The sequence below is a fragment of the Salvia hispanica genome, chromosome 2 (genome assembly GCF_023119035.1).
Source record: "Salvia hispanica cultivar TCC Black 2014 chromosome 2, UniMelb_Shisp_WGS_1.0, whole genome shotgun sequence".
NCBI lineage: Eukaryota > Viridiplantae > Streptophyta > Magnoliopsida > Lamiales > Lamiaceae > Salvia > Salvia hispanica.
In genome coordinates this window covers 23,706,046-23,722,590 of record NC_062966.1, presented here as the reverse complement: position 1 = coordinate 23,722,590, position 16,545 = coordinate 23,706,046, and the positions used below count along the sequence as shown (strand labels likewise).

General features: G+C 34.7%; 2 protein-coding genes across 2 annotated transcripts; both read left to right on the top strand.

Annotated features, from left to right (window-relative positions):
• The first annotated feature begins 2,528 nt into the window (after positions 1 to 2,528).
• LOC125206532 (beta-galactosidase 17) lies at positions 2,529 to 10,982 on the top strand. Its single transcript, XM_048105778.1, has 17 exons — positions 2,529 to 2,715; positions 3,291 to 5,056; positions 5,453 to 5,531; positions 5,615 to 5,758; positions 5,846 to 5,941; positions 7,037 to 7,141; positions 7,296 to 7,491; positions 8,207 to 8,295; positions 8,740 to 8,820; positions 8,964 to 8,977; positions 9,155 to 9,225; positions 9,436 to 9,526; positions 9,621 to 9,738; positions 9,817 to 9,912; positions 10,007 to 10,055; positions 10,531 to 10,714; positions 10,803 to 10,982. The coding sequence occupies exons 5-16, from the start codon at positions 5,873 to 5,875 to the stop codon at positions 10,674 to 10,676; spliced, it is 1,125 nt and encodes a 374-aa protein (XP_047961735.1). The 5' UTR covers positions 2,529 to 2,715; positions 3,291 to 5,056; positions 5,453 to 5,531; positions 5,615 to 5,758; positions 5,846 to 5,872; the 3' UTR covers positions 10,677 to 10,714; positions 10,803 to 10,982.
• Positions 10,983 to 14,170: 3,188 nt separating this feature from the next.
• On the top strand, positions 14,171 to 15,921 carry LOC125206531. The gene is made up of 3 exons (XM_048105777.1): positions 14,171 to 14,722; positions 14,999 to 15,142; positions 15,739 to 15,921. The coding sequence occupies exons 1-3, from the start codon at positions 14,171 to 14,173 to the stop codon at positions 15,919 to 15,921; spliced, it is 879 nt and encodes a 292-aa protein (XP_047961734.1).
• Positions 15,922 to 16,545: the final 624 nt, after the last annotated feature.

Here is a 16,545-nt window from a genome sequence, read left to right as displayed (position 1 = left end):
ATTTATAAATTCACAAAAATTGGCAGAATCAAGATTGTCTCTAAAACTCAATATATAATTTAATTAATAAAAAACGAACTACAATAACAATTGGACTCATGCAAAAAGATAAAATTCAAATCTGAATGCATATAAGGACACAAAAAATAAGAAGTTCAAACTTATATAATAAAAACCATAGTAAAAAGTGCAACTGGTTAGATTTGCTCGTTAGATAAGGGAAACAAAGTTACCGTCTTATCAAAAATTTGGATAGTGTATGTGTTGCCATGTTGGTTCTTTTATCGTAATATCATGGCCTCCCAAGTATCAAATTGCACAAGCAAATAGGAACCACGTCACAATGAATCACATCAGTATAAAATCCCATCGAAAACGGCACAAACACTTGCTCTAGAACCCGGTACTCCCTCGTGTCATCAAATTGTAAGTTATATGGTTTTCGGGTGTTTTTGAGTGGGTAGTTCCAACTGTTGAACCAATGAAGTACTAGCAAAATTAATAAGATTTCCACCATCAATCACAACAATATCGTGAACATATACGCGCGTGAAGAAAATATTCTCCCGTTGATTAGTTGGTAATTGATTTAAACACTAATGACAATGGTATAGAGTTATTTTATAATTGAAGAAAACATTCTCCCGTTGATTAGTTGGTAACTGATTATAGTCGGCTCTGACAATCATAGTTGGCCAATTTTAAACATTGGTATAGAATTATTTTATAATAAAATCGTGTACCGTATATTACGATTAATGAATATAGTATCAACCCTTCATGTACGAATTTCATTTACTGATAGGATTACAAATATCTTTGACTTTTTTTCTCAATAATTTGTAGTGTGATTTAAAAGCCATAATACGTTAAGCTACTATTTTTCATTAAATTTTGGGAATGGGCCCACAAAACCCACTAGATCAGCCCAAAATCAGGCAAAACTCCAAATAGGCCCAAATATACATCAGCATAGAAAAGATTGTCACACTTCATAGTTCATACTTTTGGCTACTGTTGAAATCTTTGTAGAAATAAGGATTTATTGCATAAAAATCCAATGAAAGCTGGGATGTAAAATCCATTACATTCCACGTTCATTTTGTATTTTTATTTTTAGATTTCAATATCCCAAATTTATATTACACCTATCATCAAATACTTGAAAGGCCACGACCGTGCGCGTGATCTAAAGAACTGTTTCTTTTTGGAAAATTCGTAAAACAATACCTATACGTCCCGTAAGAATACAGACTCTTTCCTTTTTAGTCCGTCGTCCCACAATAATATGCACTTTTAATTTTAGAAACTAGTCTTTCTCTAATAAAGTGAGACCCATTCGTCACCAACAATACCTTAATTACTTTTACTCTCTATGTTTTTCTTACTTTGTCAACTTTACATTAAAACACATATAGAACTCAAAGTGCGGACTGAGGGAGTATTGTTTTGGTATTTCTCTAGTGATGTTTTGACTTTAAGATGGGTCTTTTTGGTTTTCGATTTATGTTCCTTTTTGTGTTGCACTACTAATAATTTCTTATGTATTTTTTTCACGAAGGAGATACGATGATTTGAAGAGAACCGTAATTAGATTTTAATACTCCGTAACGGTGTTTTAATCAAACTTGCTAATAGGTGTGGGAATTCGGTCGGTTCGGTTCCGACCGAACCGATTAGTCGGCTAACCGACTCCTATTTTTTTTCGAAATCTAGAACCGAAATCGAACCTTTTGTCAATTCGGTTCCTTGAGGAACCGATCGGTTCGGTCTTCGGTTCCAACAATGGAACCGAATTAAGTGTAATATAATACATTAAGTAATAAGTCGTGAAATCAAAAGGACAAAAACCATAATTTCATTTCATCATCAAAACCAAAATTCCAACAAAGTTTATAAAACTAAGTCCAAAACCAATATAAACCAACATCATTCATCAAACTAATTTTTACTTATCTAAAACAATAATAATAAAACTAAAACAAATATATAAAAATTAAATATTTAGAAAATACTCCATCTGTCCCGCTTTTGGAGTCCCGGTTGAGATAAATTAATAAAAAATGCCTAAAAGTGTTAAAAGTGGGTCCCAACATCCACTACAACTAATTAAAAAGTGTTAAAAGTGGGTCCCAACAACCATTATAACATTTATTTATGGACACTCAATTAAAAGTGAGTCCCAATATTCACTACAATATTTATTTATTACACACTAAAACACTTTTTTCTTAAAATATGTGTCCGACTCAACCGGGACTCCTAAAGCGGGACGGAGGGAGTAACGGCTATTCGGTTCTAACCTTTCGGTTCTCGGTTAGAACCGGAACCGAGATTAGCTTAAAATTAATAACCGGAACCTTAACCTTATTTTTTCGATTCTCGTTTTTTTTGATTCTCGGTTAACCGAAAACCGAAAAAATATTGTTCGATTCTCGGTTAACCAAGAACCGAAAACCGTTTCCCTAAGCCTACTTGCTAATCATATGAGAAAAGATAATAAAATAGCAAAATTGTCAGTATTTCCAATTCCGCCTTGATCAAATCTCTCAAACGCCGCAAAAATCGAGCGAAAGTCTCAACCAATGTATGGAGCATCAGGAAAATTGGGCAGGTGGATGAGAGCTTCAGCCTCGTTAGGGAGAGCCCTTTCAGTTTTGGGATGGAAATAAAGCTGACAACTGACCTTGTGGAGGAGATCAAGGGCGTGGGAATGTGAGTTTTTTGAATTTAATTTGCGGCGTTCTAGGTTGATTGTTTTTGGTTAAGAGGTTTTAGCTGAAAATTGGAGATGTTTTGTGATTAATTGCTCTGGTTTTGTTTTATGATCAATTGCGCTAGTTTTGTATTGGATTGAAGCATGGTGATAGGGTTTAGCTGCAAATTTGAGCTCTGAATGTATTCTGAGTTGCATATGCCATACTGGAATTAGGTGGCTAGCACAGAAAATTTCTGAATTTCTTTTATTTGGAGATTTCTTATGCTGCCAACATGCAAGATTGCTGGCTCTCTTTTGATAGGCATCAGTCGAGCATAAATTGCTTAGTTTTGAGCTTAGTATGTTGAGAAACACATTAAATTTGGTAATGAAAGAAAAGAAGAAAGAAAGGAAAAGTTATTGATGATATGGTTTTGTTATTGAAACTGCTGCAGTGCTGCATAACAACATAAGCTTACTACTATTATCTGAAGTTGATTTCACAAGATAGATATGAGATTACAAAGTTTGGACTCACTTTTATTACAACACAGCATAAATTGCTTTGTGTTCTTATATTTTTCTCCCACAGGTTATTCAAGTAGGGGTCAAAACCGCAAATTCACTTGATCCAGGAACCAGGGGACTTATGTGATACTATATATGAAGAACGTCAGAGTGGCGAAGTTGGAAATGGCTTGCTTGTAGAACAGGAGGAACTTGGCGTAAGGTTAATGTACAGCGAGAATTAGATGAATCAACTAAAAATCATGTCTAAAGGCGGTCAGAATAAGCCGAGCATAATATGAAAGCATCAAAGTGTCAGAATTAGCTCAACCTTCAACGACTTCTAAAATGAACATAACTTTTAATAATTTTTACTTATTAATATAATGATTTGCATTAATGGGAGGTAAAAAAAATATTTTGTATAGCCTGACGTGTCAATCCTGCTGCTCACTTACCTGATGATATTAGTGGGTTGTTATCGTAAAAAAATCATGCTTCTCTGAGAAAAATGATATTTTTTTCGTTGGGGGAGGGATAGCTGGTGAGCTTTGGTTGACTAGGATACAATACATACATGATGTGTGTGATTTTTGGACTAACCGACTAAAATTGTTAAATGTACATATTTGTGATGGATGCCACTTCTAATAGACACCCTGATATTTGTTCAATCCCAATCTCGAGCGGGAAATACTAGGGATGTTTTCAATCCATTGGCCTGAACTTTGGATTTTACGCATCAACTCCTTCAACTTGTGTAGTCGTGGTTGTGAAAGAACTTGATTAATACTATTCCATATTAAGTTTTCTTTACCTTGGCTGGAACTTTCTGGACACTAATATGCCCCCATTTTCAGTAATATTATAAAAGAATGAATTTCTGCATTTTGCCAGCTATAGAAATTTGTTTGAGTTTTGAGTGATCAGTTCAAACATAACTTGTAGTCTTGTAGCCATTTAGCATGGTTCTCCAAAGTTGGACTTATTCCTATCAGTTTGCTTCTTTAATCCTTTTTCTCTTCGTGATAACATAGCTATTGTGTTAGATCATCAGAATTCAGCTGTGAAGAATCAAATGAAGGCATTTGCTGCTTCCGAGTGCAAGTGGTTTTTAGTTACAATGCAAGTTTTTCTTTGTCGCCCACAATTTTTACTTTTTAAGTTTGGTTGTCAGTTACTGCTTACTACTGAATGAATATTGTTTTCAGTAAACAGCCACAATTCTGGACTTCTGATAAGGATAATTTCCTAAGCAGGGGTTTCCCCTTTAAAATGTCATCTTTGCTAAAAAATAATGATCGTGTTGCCTCTTTTTTTCCAAATCGTGGAATACAGAGGTATGGAAATATATATGAATCACATTAAAAGTTTTTCTGATTGTGTGTTTATGCGATGCCCATTTCGAAAATTTGGATTTTTAAGGTTTTGTGGAATACCTTAGGCAGTTTCTGTAGTTTACTCGCACATATACATAGTGTAATTGTGTAAATTGATGGTAAATAATGCATTTGAAGCAGAATCGTGCCTATTGTGGATGCTACTAAACACAGTTTGTTTTGGTTTGATGAATAGCTTTGAGAATGTGGGTAGTTGTAAAGATGGGATTTGTTCAGTGTATTACATTGGTTTAGTTGTGTTTTAGAAATATAAAATAGTGTGAATAAGCTTAGAATGATGGTGAAATGATAGGTTACATTAAGGATTTTGAAGTTCATGATTCACATAGGGTGGGGAGGATAAGCGTGCATCTGCAGTGGAGGGTGAACGATTGTCGGGCTCTCACATATCGACAAGACATCAAGGCAGTACATTGAGAGCTACAAAACTCAAATGCTTCCAGTGCGCCAGGTTTGATTGTTTCCTGCACAAACTTATTTGTTGGTGATTTGAATCCTATTTATCTGCTGTTGCATCTAGGCTTTGATGGTTGAATAATGTGAATCTTGCTCAAAACCACAACATCTTTTGTCATTTGAGGGCTTCCTGAATTTTGTAATATGATCCAATTAAGGAATCAATGGTTGTACTTAGCTCGTTGTTTATTTTATGAAGTTAGAGACCCAATAATTTGGTACAGTCCAGCAAGAGGCTTGTTTGGTTAGGCAATTGAATTAATAGTTTTCTTTTATGGGTGATACTGAATAGACATCACTTCTCAATTCAAGACATTGATCGACTACACATGTAATTCGTTTTGACATATTCTTTTTGAACTCAACTCACCTGATATTTATGTTTTTTTAGGCTGTGGAATTTGGAAATATCTGGGGGGATAAATCTACACTAAGATGGTTCCGTGATGGTAAAATTGCAGAAGGTGCAGGTAAGGAATTATGTTGCATATTTTGCTGATTTGGAGTACTGATGATAATATAATGATATTCTCATGCACATTCTTAATTTTAGTATGGGAGCACGAAGCATGGGAAAAACATCTTATCATAAAGGAAATATGTGAGCATGTTCTTATGCGCCATCTGTCCCTTCCAAAACAAAATATCATTACAATTGTAGATCACCTTCATTTCGTACTTCGCCACAGCAACAAAGGTATGTTGTTGCCTTTTTTAGTTATTTCTAATGGTTTTTATAAGCCTGAAGACAGTAAAATCATTGACAGTTGTATTATGTTTTCAGATCCTGTATCCTGGCGCTGGAAGTTTAATGAAGGCTTATGATGACCTGTCGAAGCATCTGCGACTTCTTGATGACATTCCCCTAAGAATATCTAGTGTACAGCCTCTGGATTCGGGTTCTTTTCCTGCTTTATGTCCCACCCCCATGTTGTGATTCTCTCATGTTCACATGCTTGTGTAAGATCTTTATTAAAATAGAGATAAATTGTATATCAACGATTTTCCTCCTGATTTAATGTCCTCAACCCTGTACAGTGCTTCTCACATGATTACATGCTTGCCAAAGAAAACCTTTTTATAATATAGAGATGCAGTTACAATACCCAAGTGGAAACTAGAGTATTTCCTTTTTTTGCTGAGTAGCATGCTCAAGAAAGCTTTATAGGCTCTGTATTCCGAAATAGTCCCTTATTTTAAATTGCACATGGAAGGAAACCCTTAGCTTAGCAACGTATTGCAATTTCTACTTTTAAACTAGTACTAAACCTGCCATGTTTCTGGCCTCTATTTATGTCAAACAGAAAACAATATGTATTCAAATTTGAATTATGTTTTTGAATGTGTCCAATTGTTGTTGGCTTTTTATTACTAAATTATCGAGATTTAGAGACAATCTTGATTTAGGCTCAATTTCAGAGACCTGAACAATATTTACATTTAAACTAGCTATTTTTTATATATATATTTTTTTGGAATTATCTTGGAATATTTACTTGCATTTGTTCTCCCAAATTTTTTATAGAGACCAGGAAATAATATGCTTACGCATATGAGTTATTTTGGCTGATTTAGTGGATATATTTAGGTTTTGTGAGCCCTTTTCCGATAATTCAGATGTTTGGCTTCGTGTCATATTCCTCATACTACACTCCACAAGGCAATGGAAGTGTGTTATCATGTGCATTTTACTCCTTATTGTGATAGCCTAGAAAGGGGAGGACTGGAGTTTCAGTTCATCGCCTTGGTGGGGGCTAAGTTTTGAATGTTGAGATTTCGAAAAGATAATTTTCTTATTACTTGACATGGTGATGGGGGTTATTGTACACAATTCAAACAAAACACCTCAATAATTTGACAGTTTTAGAATTTTTTTTTAAAACTTTTAGTTGGTTACGGTTAGTGGAGATTCGAGCACTGCTTGTTTGAATGGCGTGAAGTGTTAATATGCTCTTAACATGCTGTATTGTGACAGGGAGACACACATAAGTTTGAGATTGCAGAGGACATGTTTTGGAGAGATGGGGAGCCGTTTAGGATAATTGGAGGAGACTTGCATTATTTCCAAGTGCATCCGGAGGTATGCAATGCTGCTATGCTTTTAGTAATTTTATTCAGTTAGAGCCTTAGACCAAGCATCATGATTTTCAGGATATAAATGTCGTTGTAAATGGATATTTTTGATCTCATGGCGGCATAATAATCTTTAAATTTGTGTAAATTATGAATTTCAGTATTGGAGAGATCGACAGCTGAGAGCAAAGGCATTGGGGTTAAACACGATTCAAACTTATGTACCCTGGAACTTACATGAGCCAAAACAAGGTCATCTGGTATTTGAGGGCATTGCAGACATAATTTCATTTCTCGAGCTATGCAAGGAATTGGATTTGTTGGTTATGCTGCGTCCTGGGTCCTATATCTGTGGTGGTTAGTAAACTTTCATGTTGGTTCCAATAAGAGCTTATTTCTTGAAATCCTATTGATTATTTGATTTTGCATCTGAATTTGAGTCTTTACTCAGCTGAAGGCTGACTCAACTTCTACGTATTCTGTAATGCTTGGATTATAGAATTTGGTGCTTTGTACTCTGGATGATTCAATAACATTCATACTGATAATTTGTGTGATTACAAATGATAAACTGCAATATAGCATCTCTGGTTTTGCAAGTTATATGGGCAGTTATGCAGAATTTTACCTATCATAGTTGGTTATGGAATAATTGAAATTTGGAAGTGAGTACTTACCTATAATAGTTGTTTTTGTATGCGAATCAATTGCTTTAAATACGATCTCTCTTTTGGCATTTTCTTACCATCAGCAAATATCCTTCGCTTCTAATTAATACGTGCATGAGTTTTCCATGTTGATCCTAGCTGGAAAAGGCCAAGTATAACTGTTATTGTGTGGTTGGAGTTTTCCCTCTTTTTACACCATCATTTTAAGATTCTCAGGTGGCAGATTTTGACCTTAATGTGTTCGCCCTTGTTGCATGAGTCCTCTCTTTGATCCATACACACATAATTTAAGCTCATTATCTATCATATTTTTATCAGCTAGGAATTGTGATGCAATTTTGTGCGAGCGGTTCTTTCTTTGATAATTCCTTCTACTTACCTTTTCTTAATTTTTGTCGTCGTAGAGTGGGATTTGGGTGGCTTCCCTGCTTGGTTGCTTGCCGAAGAGCCTCCTATTAGATTAAGATCATCAGACCCTGCCTACCTTGGATTGGTATAATCTAATATTCTTCATGCTTCATCAGCTGTAAACTAATCTTACTTGCTTGAGTGTTTTATTTATCTATAGATTTACCTTGTTGATGCATTCTTAAACAACACTGACCCTCGGCTTGGACCTAAAGAAGTAGTGGGGTACTTTTTACCTTGAATGTTCACTTATAAATTCATACAAAATGTAAAGCTAACCCATGCTAATACGATTCAAAAAAATAAACAAGTTTGGCTAAGTAAAAATATTTGATGAATATCAGATTGTTTCAATGTTCGATGTATACATACAACACTGAGTATACAAGAAACCTGGATTCAAATGCATGCAATTCACTAAGTTCTCTTAATTGTCTAGCTATTGTAGAATAATTATTTTTCGGTGATTACCCTTCATTCATTCGGTAGTTAATAGGAATGTTTAATGGTTGTTGGGACATAACTGCAGGTTGAGAAGTGGTGGGGAATCCTACTTCCAAAAGTGTCTCCGCTTCTTTACAGCAATGGGTGTCCAATTGTAATGGTCCAGGTAGGATAAAACTACACTATGCCACAATGTTACTGGAATATTTAAACCAAGTACGTTTCTGCTAAGTATGAACAGACTGTTACTTGAAGTATATTGACATGACATCTAAACATTGATGTATTGAAACCATACTTGACCTTCAGAACTTTGGTTCCATGTCAAACTAAAATAACTATAGAGCATGTGGTTCTTTGTGACACTTTGAATTGCAGTAGATGTCGAAAAGATATACGGAGTAGTAATTTTTTCCCACGCTGTCATTGATCCAGAACTGACTATCTTCTTCTTCTTTTTATATCTTCGCCGTCATTGAAGTTTCTACTGGTGTTTGCAGGTACACTACTGATGGCGGTGAAAGGGTAAATCTGGAGAAAGGAACAATTCGAGGAGATGCTGTTTTCTCAGGTTAGACAATATGAGTTTTCGGGATGAGTCTCTGGTTTGCAACTTAGATATTGCTTTGTCTGCAAATTTCATTACTGAGTGACTGTTTCGAGGTAGTATAGCAATTAACAATAAAGGATCATTTTCAATGAATAGTCTTTCTTCCACATAATTTGTATAATGGATATACCTTTCAAAACACATGAACTTCATATCTTTATTTATTTGCAGCGGTTGACTTCACCACCGGAGACGACCCATGGCCCAAATTCAAGCTGCAGAAAGAGTTCAATGCACCGGGAAAATCACCTCCACTGTCAACGTTGGTCTTTTGTTACTTCTCTCCCCTTTTTTTCTTAACTCTACGTCGGCTCCACTGAATATGTCCATAATTTTCTGCATGCTTATCGTTTCAGGGAGTTCTATGCTGGTTGGCTTACACACCGGGGGGACACTATTGCAACCACCGGTGCAGTTTTTACTGCTGCCTACTTGGACAAGATTTTGTCAAAGAATGGATCCGCTGTCCTCTATGTACGAAATTGCCCTCAACCTTCTTTTCTTGTAACTATTTTTTTCTGCTCATTGGATTCCATGTACATTTGAATCTAGATGGCGCATGGTGGGACGAACTTTGGATTCTATAACGGTGCTAATACCGGAGATGATGAGTCGGCCTACAAGCCAGATCTTACTTCCTATGATTATGTGAGGCAGATCATTATATTTTTCCTTTTCTTCTAAAAGTTCAGCAATCTTTTTCTAACTCCTCCTCCCTTGCGTCTGGCACCTGTTTCACTAGGATGCACCGATAAGTGAATCGGGTGATGTGGACAATGCAAAGTACAAAGGTAATCTTACCTTTACATGTCCGCTGTAATACATCTCGTCATTTCTTTTTTCGTGCCCGTTTAAAATGTCTGAAGTATTGCTACTGGATGCAACTTCTTCCAGCTAAAGATTTGAAATAAACAACGTCAATATCATGAAATGGATGCTTACAATTGACATTTAAATCCAACAAAATTTCAACCAATTGACTAAACTTTCGACAATTGCCTAGCTTTTCATACTAGTATAAAACTATTCATCCTATCTGAAATCTTGGTAATGTCAAATATTACAAAGAGACTTCTTTTCTTTACATCCTTATCCATTCGAAGGCAAAGATAAACTTTTAGTTTCATATACTGCTAATGTGCTACAGATTCCTATGGCTGAATGTGTCGTGTGTTGGTACATTTGTGCAATGCATAATAATCTCTATCCTTCACGAAACGTTTACTGGTAATCCATCTTCTTAATATGGTTTCATATTGCTTGCAGCTTTGAGAAGTGTCATCGCAAAATATAGCCCTCAGCCTCTTGCTTCTGTCCCTTCCAACAATGAAAAGGTAGCTTATGGGCGTATCAAGCTACATAAAAGCTCGTTTTTGTACGACGCAACCAGGATGACCTTGCTGATGCCGTAGAGTTTGAGAACCCGTTTTTAATGGTAGCTATTGGACAGGTGATAAGAGTATAAAATATATTTTGTTCGTTCTTTCAAATGCTTATGAAATGAATTATTACTACAAATTCCGGTTTAAATATTTCAGATGTTTGGCTTCGTGTCATATTCCTCATACTACACTCCACAAGGCAATGGAAGTGTGTTATCAATACCAAAGGTCTTCTCATCGTATCAATAGCTGCTAAACTTTCTTGGTTGTATTTCATCGTAGTTGCATTTCATAATGATATCATCTCAAATTAAGGGTTTAGGGTTTAGGGTTTAACAGGTGCATGATAGAGCTCAAGTGTTTATTTCCTGTGCTGAAGATAGTGGGAGACGGCCAACGTATGTTGGTGTCATCACAAGATGGGGATCATCATGTAGAATACTAAAATCGGATCAAATCTCTGAAAAAATCAATAAAGAATGTAATGAGAAAAAAGAGAGAAATGTGTGGATTATAAACTATCAAATGCCATATATTTAGAGTAGCAAAATAGAAGTCTCTTTCACTTCCTCCACTTATAGCTAAAATAAACAGAATTAACTTCCTACAATCAAAACCTATAAATATGAAAAAAAAACGTTAAAAAAATTGAATAATTAGTTTCATTCCCAAGATGTTATAGGGGACACACATTATTTCTTATAATAAGATAATAACTTAATATTTGTACTTTCTTTTCTTCTTGGAAGTATTAGTTTTTGTTTAATTATAAGCTAGGTGCAATTTTGATGCACATTAAAAAAATAGTATATTTGCTTCTATGATCGATATGTTTATTTTTTAAATTATGAATTGTATAGTTCCATGTCATAATTAATACATAGAATGAAAGGTTAAATTGGGGAATGAATTTGAATATTTATATATTTTAGACGAGGATTACTAATCTTTTACAAAATTATGACATTATTTGAAATCGATATTCTTATATGTAATAATGGGCATTTGTTATATATTGGTTGCAGATTGAATGCCAAGTTAATTAAAAAAAAAAAGGTAACAGCCAAATTAATATGAGGGTTAAAGCTCATCACTCTTACATTGTAACTGAAATCACGTAGCTATACTTATATTTTGCATCTATTATATTGGGCGCAGTATAATTTCATTCATTTTTACATTGATTATAAAATATTTTATACATAGCTTATAAACAATTTAATATAAGGTTAAAACTCGTCTTTTATGTCATTTATTATTCAGATTTTTGAGGGGACATTTTTTTAGTTTGTGAACTTTGCCAAACTATCATTTTTTGTCCTTAACACTTGGAAATATTTTTTTGAGATGGAATTTTGGACGTTTTTGAAAAATAACGCACAAATTATTCTCTTTGGTGTGGTGACAATGTAACGTAGATATACATATATACAATATGGTGATAACTATATGTTTCTGCATGTAATAGCCATTGGAAGGAATTAGTTATTCCATAAATATTCAAATTGATCCCATAACTTATTAATATTCCCAAATAAGGACAAATAAATATTTTAAAAGAAGGCCAAAACTTGCCTTTTATATATGTACTAGTATCACACCCGTGCGATGCACGATTCTATTTACTTTCGTCCCTAAAAAATAAAATTAAGTAACTTTAGAAATCCAATAAATAAATACATATTTATGATATACTCCTAATATTTAAGACAATTATATTGTTTATAAAATTAATCAAGGCTTACAATAATCATATCAACTGTATCAATCAATGCCTGCTTTCAATTCCAAAATTAGTTTGAAATGCATCAGCCAACTTTAGAGCATTCGCAATGGTCGGCTAGCGACCGGCTAGCCGATTCGTCGCGCTAGCCGAAAATTCCTACCTTAAAATTTCGGGAAAGAATGTAGAGAAAGAAAATTCATCACTCAGATCTATTTTAAATAGTGAGTGAATGGTTTGTAGCTATCACATGCCACATGTTATAGTAGAAATGTCTGAAGATGGCTTAGGAATGTCTGAAGATGATTTATCTAATTAAATTGAACAAAGTTAATTAGATTGCAAAATTATTTTAATTAATTATTAAATAAATAAAATATTGATGAATTGCTTGAATATAGTGGATATGAATTGAAAATTTATTTAATAATTGAGAATTATAAACCGCAGAAATTTAAATAAAAATTTCAAACAACATCTCATGAAGCAATTAATGACGTCATTCTCAATATATTTGTTATTTTGTTAATTATTTTTTGAAGTGTAGAAAGTTCAAAATATTTTATATACGGTGCATATTAAATTTCCAATTACTCTCATCAATTCCATAAATTAAGCTTAAATTGACTCCATTAGTCTCACAAATTGCCTATCAATTACATTTCACCCATTTAATTGGTTACATTCCCATCACCGTCATTAGGGAGCATGCATCGTCTTTTTATCTAGGGAGCATGCATCGTCTTTTTTTCTCGGTTTCTCGTTTCTACATAGCCTACCCCTCACTCGAGGTGATCATTTTCAAGTGAGACAGGGGTGACAGAATTAAGCCTCAAGCGATTTGCTGCCATGTTCACGACAAACACCATCACCTTTAATAAGTGGTGGACGCAGGATTTTACGGTTTGGGGTTCTAAACAACATAACCCAAACCCAAGAAAAATGAGTAATAAATAGAAATTAAACAAGGAAAAACAGGAAAATGAGTAATAAAAAGAAGAGTAAATGCCAAAATTGATCCCGAACATATAGCCATTTTACGTTTTTGGTCCTAAACATTATCTTTTGGATTTTGTGGTCCTGAACATATGGAAATTTGATCATTTTGGTCCTCCGTCAACTATTCCATTCAATAAATAAAAAAAAAGCACAAACTCACTCCACCTGAGTTACCAAAATAAAAAAGGAATAAAAATTATAATGCCGTTGGAGAGATTTTGAATTAAATTAGATTTGAAAAACTTAAAATGGAATAAAATATAATAAAAAATTAAAATATCTCTCTCCTCGCGTTCTCACTCCCTCCCTTTTCACCTCTGTATTTCCTATCCCTATAAATATGGGAATCATATACCTTTCCTTAATTATCTATAGTACTATTTCTTCTTCTATAAATTCAACATATTCACATACTCAAACCCTGTTAATTAGGTCTCTCTTATCTCAATACAAATTTAAATTCTCGAAATCGATGGATGGAAGCGACTGCAATAAGAGGACAAAGAGCGAGGTTAGATTCTAATTGTTGCTCACAAAATATTGATGATTACTATTCTAAATTGTGTGTTGTTGACTTGGTTTTATTTTATTAATATAGTGTGACAGAATAAGTGAATTACCTGATGAGATCATACACACCATACTGTCTTTACTACCCTTGAGACAAGCCGCGGCCACTAGCCTTCTTTCTCACCGATGGCACCATTTGTGGAAGCACACTTCTAATCTCGACTTTTACGACCTAGACCAAATTTTTATCAATCGCAGTTCATGGCGTGCGGAGAGGTGCCACCGTGTCAAAATGGTCAATTCGGTTCTCGAATCACACCAAGCCCTTTCCATCAAACAGTTCACAATTTCGATTTACGCAAGCAAATCAGCACATAGCACGATCACCAAATGGCTCAAATTCGCGCAGTCGAGACGAGTTGAGCGATTGGATTTAAACTTCAACTCTATGACTGGGAGCGAAAGGCGTGCGGTTGTGTTAGCCGATTTGGTGCGAGAGATGAGGCCTATGAAATATCTCAAGGCTCTGTCTCTCGCGGCTATGAAAGTGAGTGGTCAAGACATCTCATATTTCCTCCAAAATTGTCCCTTGTTGAGGGAACTCAATATCACAGAATCCTCTTTCACGTCTGATGTTCATGTCTCCGGTGATTTGGAGATTCTTCGGATACGTGGATGCACCTTTAGGAAATTCGTCATCGAAATTTCAGCTCCACATCTTAATGAAGTTGTTTCCCATCATGCAAAACCAGGCGCCCTACTGTTCAAGAATGTTCCAAGACTTGCCATAGCAAGTCTTGGAATTGGAAGTCTTAGATATAATGTGCCCAATTTTGCTTCAACAGTATCTTGCTTTACTTCACAACTCCAAAAACTCATATTGTCTATCCCACACTCAAAACCTAAGGTTAGACATTAGACAGGAAAATCATTAAGTTTTGTGAAATTTTAATCTGCCCTTTCATTTTAAAAACCAACATTTATGAAATTTGAATTTGAACCCTAAATTTGAATTTGTTCTCAAATTATCTCATACTTGAATTTTTGTTTGTTAATACATTTGGTCATTTATAAGGTTGATGGTGCTGATGATGGTTCATTGGTTGTCTTAATTTGGCAGATGCCTTTAAGGGAAGGGCTTCCTTATATGCCTAGTCTAAAGGAGTTGCATGTTTTAGTTACGCGTCATCATGCGCACCACTGTCTTATGCCTGTAACATCTATAATATCGGCATGTCCTCGTCTTCAGATGTTCACGTTCGAGGTTGGTATATTACTACTATAAATTCAAAGTGTCGTCAAATAATATTTTATGATTTCTTACACATATGGATATATGCAGTTTTATATATATGAACCATCATTTGTTGAAAGATGCCAAGAAATTCATATGCAAATTTGTGGCGATGGACCATCACAGATTTTTCTATGCCCACACAAACGTCTCAGAATGTTAAAGTTTCAAGGATCGTGTGCAACCGATATCATCAAATCGATGACCTATATTTCAGTTTGTTGCGATGCATATCAAAAGATAAATACTTGTTCTCCACATATGAGTGATACTGAGGTACAAGCTCATATGAGCCATATGCAACAACTTCAATCCCAGTTACCTCATCAAGTTGAATTTGAGTTTAGATAATATTAATGCAATTTCTTTGCTAGTATTGTGTGATTTTTTAATGTGATGTGAGTTCGACTTTATTCACAAAACACAAAATATTTATTGTAGTGATATACAGTAGTTACGTTATTGAAAATGTGCATCGATTTGCAATTGTTTATTGACGATAGTCAAGATAGTGATTATCGTTTCAAAGATTGTTCCCGCCTACTTCACTTTTCGATGAATAGTAGTATCATAATTACTCCTGTAGAGCTGTTAGAGTTGTTGATCTCAACCAAGGATCTGTTAGAGTTGTTGATCCACCAAGATTGAGAGTTCTGTACATGAACAATTGCACCGAGTTCCAAATTCTGGAGATTTCTCGTGCAAGTCTAGTCTCATTGAGTGAAGTCGTGGAGATGTTTCTTGATTAAATTGTGATAATTAATATTGTTCACTTTTCTCAAGTAAAGATAGTACCTCCTCTGTCCCACTTTAGAAGTCCCATTTGAGTTCGACACGAGTTTTAAGAAATGTAAAAGAAAGTTGGTGAAAAAAGATAGTTACGTAATAATAAAATGCGAGTGAAAAAATGTTAGTGGAATGTGGAGCCTATTATTATTTATGGAATATTCCAACCGGGACTTCTAAAGTGGGATACCCAAAAATGGTAAACTGAGACTCCTAAAATGGGACGGAGGGAGTACGTTATAACACAAAATCTCAATCTCAGAATATTGTACTAAGTGCATAATATTTTTAAAAGGGCAAAAACACAGAATCAAAATAAATTGCAGACATAATTTCAATGTTGAACTGAATACGATACTTGGATGGTAAAGACAACGGTGGTGTCGGTAACTAAGTTACACAAAGAATCGACAAATAAAAGCATAAACATTAAAAAACTAATTAAAATAGATATTACTTCTCGGAGATCCATTCTTATCTTGAAACATAATCTTGAAACCTAATAAATAGGTTTAGATCTCAGTCGTTGCGGGCGTAAGCTTGGCTGGGCCGCGTTGGTTGGCAGGCTAGGCTTGGACTGCTATTTC

What these genes read in the sequence shown, in the direction of transcription:
- LOC125206532 (XM_048105778.1), top strand. Translation starts at nt 5,873, where the DNA reads ATGAAGGCTTATGATGACCTGTCGAAGCATCTGCGACTTCTTGATGAC. An exon ending in TTCCCCTAAGAATATCTAGT is followed by an intron (nt 5,942 to 7,036) that starts GTACAGCCTCTG and finishes GTATTGTGACAG; the next exon opens with GGAGACACACATAAGTTTGA. An exon ending in ACCCTGCCTACCTTGGATTG is followed by an intron (nt 8,296 to 8,739) that starts GTATAATCTAAT and finishes ACATAACTGCAG; the next exon opens with GTTGAGAAGTGGTGGGGAAT.
- LOC125206531 (XM_048105777.1), top strand. Translation starts at nt 14,171, where the DNA reads ATGGTCAATTCGGTTCTCGAATCACACCAAGCCCTTTCCATCAAACAG. An exon ending in TGCCCAATTTTGCTTCAACA is followed by an intron (nt 14,723 to 14,998) that starts GTATCTTGCTTT and finishes TTAATTTGGCAG; the next exon opens with ATGCCTTTAAGGGAAGGGCT. An exon ending in TTCAGATGTTCACGTTCGAG is followed by an intron (nt 15,143 to 15,738) that starts GTTGGTATATTA and finishes GATGAATAGTAG; the next exon opens with TATCATAATTACTCCTGTAG.